At 47.4% G+C, this 10,212-nt stretch overlaps 1 protein-coding gene across 1 annotated transcript; it reads left to right on the top strand.

The window, feature by feature from the left end:
• Positions 1-3,301: 3,301 nt before the first annotated feature.
• LOC124653860 (lysine histidine transporter-like 8) lies at positions 3,302-6,497 on the top strand. Its single transcript, XM_047192920.1, has 5 exons — positions 3,302-3,639; positions 4,321-4,454; positions 4,969-5,396; positions 5,504-5,635; positions 5,729-6,497. The coding sequence occupies exons 1-5, from the start codon at positions 3,302-3,304 to the stop codon at positions 6,212-6,214; spliced, it is 1,518 nt and encodes a 505-aa protein (XP_047048876.1). The 3' UTR covers positions 6,215-6,497.
• The last annotated feature ends 3,715 nt before the right edge of the window (positions 6,498-10,212 follow it).

Below are 10,212 nucleotides of genomic sequence, written 5' to 3' on the forward strand. Positions count from 1 at the left end.
TAGATGCTCTGGCCCAGTAGATGCTAGCTAGCGACTCCAAGAGGGAGTATTTATGCTCGATAGTGGGTTCATGCCTCTATTTAACCATGGGAAGTGACCTTGTTCTCTACGGTTGTAGATGTGTTGTTACTACTAGGGAGAAAACAGCGGTGTTCTATTCAAGGGTAGTTTCATCGTTTACTTTACATACATTGCTTAAAGCGATAGTCCATTGCTTGCAACTTAATACTGGAGGGTGTCGCGAATGCAATCCTGAAGGTGGATTATTAGTCATATATGCATTTGGATTACGGTCTATGTATATTGTTGTAATGCCCGCATACTTTCATAGCATGTATTCTGCACCAACCATTGGCGTAGAATCTCTGTTTGTCAATTGCCCATCTGTAATTTGTTTACCCAGCATATTTATTTTATTGGGGAGGCGCCTCTAGTGAACTGTGGACCCCAGTCCTTCTTCTTTTAATTGCAATCTTCTACATCATTTTTCTATTCTATTCTCTGCAAACAATTCTTCTTCCACACGGTTCGTTTAATCCTTTGTTTTCAGCAAAACCAGTGAGCTTGACAACCTCGCTGAAAGTTGGGGACAAAGTACTTGGTTGTTTGTGTGCAGGTCTCCACGTTGCTGCTGACGCCGGCAGTGCGCCCTGCCCCGAGTTGGTTCGCACACCTCGGGAGAGAACGTTTTTCTCCTACTGGTCGATAAACCTTGGTTTCTTACTGAGGGAAAACTTCCTGCTGTGCTCATCATACCTTCCTCTTGGGGTTTCACTCAACGTTGCGCATAAATTTTCCTTCATCAACTCCGCGCTCAACAGCGGCACCTACTCTGTCTTGGAGCAGGAATCGAATGCGGAAGCGATCCTCCGCCTAGTCGTGCACCTGCGCGGACAACAACATCTACGCGCTATCAGGGCATCTCCAAAGCTGCCACGAAAACAGACGTGTTGGGCCGTCCGTTTTGGGCCGTTTGGGTGGCCGCGCGGACACACGAGCGCGGTCGTGTGTCCATTTGGGTCGCACACTGCGCCCAACGCGTGCACGCATACCATAAGTGAAAAACAAAAAAAAAAAGGAAAAAAGGAAAACAATTAAACCTAACCATATTTCATTAAACATATGCCCTATTTTGGGCAAATTTAAACTACCAAAAGAAAGCCCTCTATATGGGTTTTAAACTTAAAAACAAATAAAAAACCCTATCCTAGGGTTTGGGTGGCCGCCGGTGCGCCGCCTAGTCCCTATGGGCCTCGTCGCCGTCACCGTCGACGACGTCCCCGGGCGGTGAGGCGCTGTTGTGGCTCGACTGCGCCGGGGACTCCGGCCAAGGCGACCACAGGGTCTCTTCCCAGGCCAAGTGGGGGTCCGGAGCTACCCGCTGCACCACCGCAGCAGCCCGGAGCTCCGCCTCCTCCCTGAGGCTCTGCTGCCTCTCCTGCCACGCGAGGCGCCTCGCGTCCTGGCGCTTCTCCTGCTCCGCCACACGCTTGGCCTCCCCGGCGCCTCTCCTCCTCGCAGCGAGCCCGGCCTCCCCGGCGCCTCTCCTCCTCGCAGCGGAGCTCGGCCTCCTCGCGCCGCCGCCCTCGCTTCCTCCTCCCGGCGGACCTGGTCGAGCAACGCCTGTGCTCGGCGTCCTCGACCGCATTCCGGGCCTCGCTCCTCCATGACGGAGGTGCGGATGACCTCCGCGAGATGCGGCCGGTTGGCCTCGTCCTTCGCCTTGTACGAGCCGCCATCGCGGCGCGCATCTCCGGTCGTCTTCCTCCTCCGGCTCGACAGCAGCAGCCGCGGGTTGCGCCAATGACGAGCTGATGCGGGCGGCCTCTCCGATGTAGAGACCGCCGCGGTGTCCCCCGGCCCTCAACGCCGGCGGAGGACGGCGGCTGCTGCTGGCCTCGCCGTCATTGGCGCCAGGAGCGAAAGCCCTCTTCGGGGCCATGGTGGCGGTTGCGCGTGCGTGAGGAACTGCCGAGTGGAGTGGGGAGTGGACTGGACAGGGACAGATCCCTCCCAGTCCACATTTAACATGACACGCCCCGCCACCGATAGCTGGGCCCAAGGGAGACGAGCGACAATGGCGGGAAGCGGTGGAAAGGCGGGAAGATGTAGGCGGGAACCGACGGAACTGGCGGGAAGATGCACATCTCGCCGCCAAGGCTGGCCCGCGACGATTTTTACAGCCGTCGGGTGCCCCCGCTAGGCTCCCTTTCTACTGGGTTTGTCCTAGGGGCGTCGGATGGAAAGTTGGGCCGCGCCTGGACGAAAAACTATTTTGAGGGTCGTGGTTGGGGATGTTTTTTAACGCCGGCGCCCCCAAAAGCGTATAGGGGCTTTGGGGAGGACGAGTGGAGATGCTCTTAGCTAGGCTGCCATGGTCCCGACCGATGAGTCGAGCACGATTGTTGCCCAATCGATGGCATCGATTCAACATCCAAGACGGGGGCCCTCGAAGGGATTCCTGGCGGCACGCAACACATACTCTCTCTCTTCCAAGTGGTTTCGTCCCGGTGATGGAGAGGGTAGCTCAAGATAGAGTCCCAACAATACTGGTGGAGAAGAAAGAGGACCTGATTGTTTTTTTCTAACTATTTTTAGGGTCTTTTATGCTAATGTTGAGGCCTGCTCTGTAATTTTTATATTTTCTTTTGACATGTGCTCAAGTGGTAATGCAGCTCTACCCTATTGAAAAAAACCATTTCTTCAGCATGTCCCTTTATAAATTGGTGATCAAAGTCTCGGGTATTCAAGCGCCGCCCATCCCTGCCGTATCATTTGGTGAGCTCCTCCACGTGCGGCGCGTCCATTTCACACTCGGCTTTGCCTCTGACACTCGGATCTCCTTCCCCACAAGGCACGAGCACGATCGTGGCAAATTGACCGACGGACGCAAAGCTCTGCCGCGCCTGAACTCGACTACTCCTCCACCACGTCTGAAACAGTGGAGCTACGCACTGACTAGGCAGGCATGAGGCATCGGCACACGCCATCTACAGTTGCCGTCGTACGGAGGTTCGTGCGGCTCGTCGATTTTTCTCCTCCGCCACCCCTCGCCATTGCTCATTCACTCACTGCGTCGCAACTCTTCTTCTCTCTCCCCTCGCCCGACAAGAAAAGGACGGGGCCTTCTCCGACACACGCCCCCTCCCTGTCTGTCCCCCACTCCATCACCACCTTCTCTTTTTCTACCCTTCCCCACCAGCTCCGAGAGACTCACTCACTCACCGCGCTCCAAGAACTCACTCCAAGTCGCTGCTACCTCAAAGGCAGCGCAGCAGGCGAGCTGAGCTGAGCTGAGCTTATGGCGGCAATGGCGGAGGGCGCGGGGGAGCCGGAGCTGGTGTCCATCCCGGCGACGCCGCGGGGGCTGTCCACGCCGGAGGGGCTCTCCACCCCGCCGGTCAGGAGGGGCGGGGCGGCCACCAGCGGCGCCGGCACGCCGGTGCGGCGGGTGGTCGAGGGGCTGCGCGGCTACCTGGAGGACGTGGGCCACCTCACGCGCCTCAACCCGCAGGACGCGTGGCTCCCCATCACCGAGAGCCGCAGCGGCAACGCGCGCTACGCCGCCTTCCACTCCCTCAACGCCGGCCTCGGCTTCCAGGCGCTCCTCATCCCGCTCGCCTTCCCCGCACTCGGATGGTACTCCTGCTCCCCACTCCCCATTTCTCACATCCACAACCCCTTTTCCTTTCCAAGAACGAGCAGGGTTGCTTGCTTGCTTCAGAGTTCACACTCTCGGACCATGCTGCTGCTGGTGCTGGGCCGGCTACACTCTTCGTACTCGTTCCCCTGGATTTTCAATTTCTTGTGCACACAATTTGTTCTAGCTTCGAAATCGAGCTTGGCTTCCTTAGATTGGTCAGCTCTTCTTCTAGTTCTGTTGTTCCATTTTCAAGATTTGTACTAGCTTATAATATGAGAATGACAATGTTACCGCACTGGTGAATATTTACAAGTTAAAACCAGAAGCAGTGAAAAGCGCAAACATTAAATAACTCACGAGTGCTATAAGTAGCATGTACAGATGCCTCCTCTAATAAAGGTATGGGCAGTACTGATAAGGAAGATATATAAATTGTGTAATGTTGATACAATGCACATGAGCACTTAGTGTCATTCTTCTCTAACGTCAATAGTACTGTTAAGCAGTGCAACTGAACACAGTTTCAGATTCCTTGGAATATAATAATTGAGCCGAGTAATGTTTCCTACCATATAGTATCTTCTGGATAATGCTAACAGGACACTAGATCTAGGAGTGGTATGGATGGGTACCAACATATTCCCAATCCTAACATATGGTTTTCTTGTAACTGCTAGGAGCTGGGGAATAATATCGTTAACTGTTGCTTACTTCTGGCAACTATACACACTCTGGATTCTAGTCAAGCTTCATGAAGCTGTCCCAGGCAGGAGGTACAACAGATATGTGGAGCTTGCGCAAGCTGCATTTGGTGAGACAAAGACATGCCCTTACCTATTATGCCAGCTCATTAGAAATTTTCTTTTATTTTGCTGTCAATAGAAGGGTGCAATGTATATCATCATTGTCCTAAGAAGATCCGTGTCATGTAGCTAATAGAAAGAATCTTGAGCATTATCCTTTACTGTTCCACTTTGAGCTAGGTGAAGTGTCCAATGATGGGGTAGTGCCAGATTAATGTGCAATCAGACTCATGAGTTGATCACATCTGGACCATGCTTTGTTGTCGCTTAACATATCACTCTCATGTTACAGTGAAGTGGAATGTGGAACTTTCAGATCTGCAATTACGCAATGATCCTTCTAGTCATACTATTTCATCTCACAGTTTAAGTAATTAACTAATTATATCCTCTGGTTATGCCGAATTGAGTACATGCAATGTGGCTAGATTGTCTGGTGATATGCTACATTGATTTCTGGAAGTTGTTATAAGCCTGAAATTTTAGCTGGAGTTACTGATTTCTATATGTTTATTCATTCAGGGGAAAAACTGGGAGTGTGGCTAGCTCTTTTCCCAACTATTTATCTTTCGGCGGGCACAGCGACTGCACTCATACTTGTTGGAGGGGAGACTATGAAGCTCTTTTATCAAATAGTGTGTGGACCTCTCTGTTTGCCGAGTCCTATTTCGACGGTCGAGTGGTACTTGGTATTCACATCCTTATCAGTCATCCTTTCCCAGCTCCCGAATCTCAACTCGATTGCTGGGGTTTCTCTTATTGGTGGTGCCACAGCGATAATGTATTGTACAATGTCATGGGTTCTCTCTGTCAGCCAGCAGAGGCCTTCGACAGTCTCTTATGAGCCAGCAAAATACACTTCTTTTGGTTCATCCTTGTTCTCTACCATGAACGCTCTTGGAATAATAGCCTTTGCGTTCCGGGGACACAATCTTGCATTAGAAATACAGGTTTGTACTCAACAACCAGTCCTTTCAGATCTTCAATACTTTGTACTATGTTGGATCATTTGGTGGCTTAATTTGGTTGGAATTAATTTGGCATTCATAACTTCCAGGCGACAATGCCGTCGACTTTCAAACACCCTGCACATGTGCCTATGTGGCGCGGGGCCAAAGCTGCATATCTTCTGATTGCAATGTGCATCTTTCCAGTTGCCATTGGAGGTTACTGGGCCTACGGAAACATGGCAAGTACTTCAATCATTTTACTCATTCATCATCCTGTCGTGCTGCATCTAAGAATCATTGGACCATCTGTTCGTTGTTTCTCATGCTTGCAGATACCACCGGGAGGGATCCTGACCGCCCTCTACGTTTTCCACAGCCACGACATCTCCCGTGGGCTCCTCGCAGCGACCTTCCTCCTCGTCGTGTTCAACTGCCTCAGCAGCTTCCAGATATACTCCATGCCGGTGTTCGACAGCTTTGAGGCCTACTACACAGGTCGCACCAACCGGCCCTGCTCGGTCTGGGTCCGGTCGGGGTTCAGGGTCTTCTACGGCTTTATCTCGCTCTTCATCGGCATAGCTCTGCCGTTCCTCTCCAGCCTTGCCGGCCTGTTGGGCGGCCTGACGCTGCCAGTGACCTTCGCATACCCATGCTTCATGTGGATCTGTATCAAGAAGCCAGAGAAGTTCAGCTTCAGCTGGTACCTGAACTGGGGCCTCGCGCTGCTCGGCACTGCCTTCAGCGTGGCCTCCTCTGTGGGTGGTGTCTGGAGCATCGTTAACACTGGGATGAAGCTCAAGTTCTTCAAACCCAACTAGCAAAGCTACTATTTTCAGTTTGCAAATTTATGATATAATATATAGATATGCTTCTTATTGCTGCAAGCCTTGGCAAGACCAATGGCATTACGTGTTGTTGATCTTATATTAGTAGGGTGTGTCTTAGTAAAATGTAAGTATCCACTCTTGGATAAGAGAAACTTCAGCCGATCGAAGTCTGGTAGTGGTACTGTTACCTCATGAAAGGACAAATGTAATTGGGGCAATTTGTGTCACAGCTGTGTCTATGGTAATAGAGCATGTACTTTGGTTTTTTTCCTTCGTTTTGAATTGTTTGGTAGACCGAACACATTAAATTCAGCCCCTCTTTGGTTCGTCGGATTCAGAGTAGATGTATATGAAGAAGAATAGGATTACAAAGTTTTTTTTCGAAAGGGCAGCCCTAGCATACGGCCTTTTATTACTTCATTTAGACAAAGTATTATAGCTTATTACAAATCATGGGTCGGACAAAGTCTCATCATAGATAAGCCATCAAAAAAGACTAAAAGCGTGCAGCCTAATTTCCCGTATACCCATTGCCAAACGGTCACACCCTAATATCCATACCTGGCGCGTCTTGATAGGCACGAGAAATGACCACATACTAGATGGTCCCTGCGCGCGCTGCTGCGCCAGCCTCCAACATTAGCATGTTGTTAGGCAAGAAGACTTAAACATATTTTTTTTGTTATCTTGAGATTTCTCTTTAAACGCGGTGCATTGTGGAATTTGTCTTCGGCGAACTTAAATAAGCAACGCATAAACATGTAGGAGATTGGTTCCTTAAACATGTGTAGAAGATTTTTATCTTCTAATTACAGTAGCAAAATGCAGACATCATGTACAAAAGGGTATTACAAACTGGACTTGCAGCGGCAACGTCTAGGCATTCGTAACAACAATGCTAGGTAACTTTTATTTAGTAGGTGTCCCATGAATGAGGCGGTAAACTCCGAGCTCCTTACTACGGCTCACCGCTAATGGTCGCTTTCTTTGTGTCTAGCTGTTGGGTAGCGCCAAATCAATTGTTGCTGGAGAGGAAATGCTTACTTGTTATAGGACGTGTCGAGGTAGAATACGGATCTACAATGCCGTATGTGGAGTCGTTGGCATGGACCCTTCCTCTAGTTTCTCATATGCGTACTGGCGTTTGGTGTGGTCGTCATGGATCTATGGATGGCAAATAGAAGCATATACATGTAACTTTCACTCACACTGCGACATGGCTAGGAGTAGAGGCCATTCCCATGTTGTGATGCCATGAAGGACATGTTGTGTGTCTTTTCAAGACCGCATATCCACCACTATCTCACACCCACTTCAGGACAACAAGCGGATCAGCGATGACATCTAGCTTCTTGGACAAAAATAACTGGTTAGCGCAAAGGAAACATTAACCACTATTCTGATTATGCAATCATAGTTGTATAGTCACAAGAATTCAGATCAGAAATCCTCAAACAAAGTTTGAAGTATAAACCATTCAAGAAAATATCCTTCCATGAAAACTGGGCATGACTTGGTGTATGTTCTAGACTTATACTTTATCTGCTCAACCAAAAAATAGTATGGGGTGAAGACACTTGTTGCAAAGTGTATCTAACATGCAGGAAAAAGATACAGAACCAACACATGTTGACTGCCTCACTACGCAAGCTAATATACCGAAGCAACAATGTACCGGAACTCCGGAAGTGGTGAAATATGTGATACCCATTTCACAAGGTTAAATTCAAAATAGACGAAATTTGCTCACGGTCCTCTACTTCGCTCACCGCATCGCATAGTTCAGGTTCAGAACTTTCTATGTACCTTGCATCTCTTTAAGATATACAAGATGTTAGTATTGCTTGAAGAAAATAAATCTTGGCTGACATACATTTAAGTAAACCATCTGAAATTGTACGAACACATGGAAGTGCCAAAGCATACATAACATCATGATCTTCAGACATTCAGTACGGATACATTGTCGCTTATTATGAGTATAAAGCCAAAATAGATGGTTACAATATACTTCAGTACATATATAGCTACTGCTATCCGCATTTCATATTTAACCGTCAGAACAAATGGCATGCTGACTCATAAGCACAAAACAACAACAATTAGAGTTCAAAACATCAAAATCCAAGGACATGTGGAATGATCAGTTCCACTTATAGGAAGCAAACCCTGTAAGTGAAAAATAAAACAACATTAACACTGAATATATGGCAGGTACTGAAGATGACAGCTTATATTGAGGTCATCACAGATGGTGGTGAAGGCATCAGACGATTATTTTGTTGTAGCAAATTAGTAGGCCTAGATAAATACTTTATTCCTATTGGTCCCTGGTTGTAAAAGTTTTCTCAGGGTGGCACTTCACATGGTTTTACAACAGCTTTGCTGCCATCTTAACAAAAGAAGAATAGTGTGCATATGGTCATATTTATCAGCAGGATATTATTATTATAGATTCAATTCAATATTAACAATTTAACTAATCTACAATTTTTTGGAAGTTTTTCCTACATTTTATCAAAGCATGCTTCCTAAATAAGGCTGGTTGGTACATACCATTTTTAGGACAAATATGAATCAAACATGTAGATAATTGAAAGTAGCATTATTGGAGGGGAAAACGCGAGATGCGAAGGAGGCACGAGGAAAGGGTAAAGGTGGGATACCTTTATCGCAAAGAAGATGACATGGATGGAGAGAAGTGGCGGGATCTGGAGCTCAACCCATAGATAGGGAGGCGATGGCTGCATGGGCTCGGACCATAGATCCGGTGATACCACAACTCCATCCCTTCCCTGACACAAAATGATCCCTCATCCGTCGCCTTTCCACTTTGGCACTGTACCACCAGCTCTGTTGTCGCCTTTTACACACTCTTCTGTCCGGCAATTCCCCGAGTCGGCAAGGCAAGGAAGCAAAAGATTCCCACGAGGGTCCATCATTGTCAGTTTCCTTATTTCAATATTAGTCAACAAAAAAATGAGACTAAGGACTTCATGCTTTCAAGACACATATTAACCGTGTAATTAAAAAATATATGAACCATACATGATCTCCCCGCAAAAAGAACATACATGATCAACTGCAAGTTGCAAATGAAGTTCCCCGAAAAAATTGCAAGTTGCTCCTAATCATACGAATTAAAACACAAGGAAAAAAGCAGCAATATAATAGACAATATGTACTACTTAATATGCTTATAAATCTTAGTTTCTAGATGTAAATAATATTGATGTAAGTATTTGCAGGAGAATATCATGAAGCCAATCACAAGCGAGAATGCACGAGCCAAGAAGGCCCTTGCCTTTATTTGGCCATATACTCAAAGCATGGTTTTTATTTAGCACACAAATTGCTCAAAATGCAACTAACAAAGTCATTCCACATCGAAGAAACTATTGTGCAACATTTCTACAACCATTTAGGACCATGGAACCTAATTACAAAAACAATGATAAGCTTAGGAATGAGGACCGTACTCTTTTCTCGGTGTGAACAATTGTTAATTATAGTTTTTGTCACATGTTCTCGATTCCAATTATGTAAAGCTAATACTTCTAGAGATTTGAAGCAGGAACCTTTGTTTGCAGGCACACAGATTGTTTACATCCCACACCAGTTGATACTTTACAGCTCGTCATACACAATGTCACCATGGTGAGAAGAAGAGATGCCCAGCCAGTATGCCTCAGTGGAGAGTGCTGCGGAGGCAGCCATTATGTTCTTCTGCGCACATAAGCATATAGAAGTGGGCAATGTCAATTATAACTTGAAGTTCCAGGTGGACAGGAAGTTTGCAGCATCGGACACCTATAAGAGATTACATCAACTCAAGAAGTGGCTGAAACAGCCACGAAGGAATGAGAAAACGCTGTGTCGAGCCTACAGAGATCTGCTTCAGCGACACATTATCTTCATGATCCGAGAAGTTCAGATGCAAAACTAAAAATATGACCAATCAGAATTGAGGTTTGAACCGGTAATTTGTA

Source organism: Lolium rigidum, chromosome 5 (genome assembly GCF_022539505.1).
Source record: "Lolium rigidum isolate FL_2022 chromosome 5, APGP_CSIRO_Lrig_0.1, whole genome shotgun sequence".
Classification (NCBI taxonomy): Eukaryota; Viridiplantae; Streptophyta; class Magnoliopsida; order Poales; family Poaceae; genus Lolium; species Lolium rigidum.

Excerpts from the sequence above, each read along its gene's own strand:
- LOC124653860 (XM_047192920.1), top strand. The coding sequence starts at position 3,302 with ATGGCGGCAATGGCGGAGGGCGCGGGGGAGCCGGAGCTGGTGTCCATC. Across the intron at positions 3,640-4,320 it reads GCCTTCCCCGCACTCGGATG|GAGCTGGGGAATAATATCGT; the intron begins GTACTCCTGCTC and ends TGTAACTGCTAG. Across the intron at positions 5,636-5,728 it reads ACTGGGCCTACGGAAACATG|ATACCACCGGGAGGGATCCT; the intron begins GCAAGTACTTCA and ends TCATGCTTGCAG.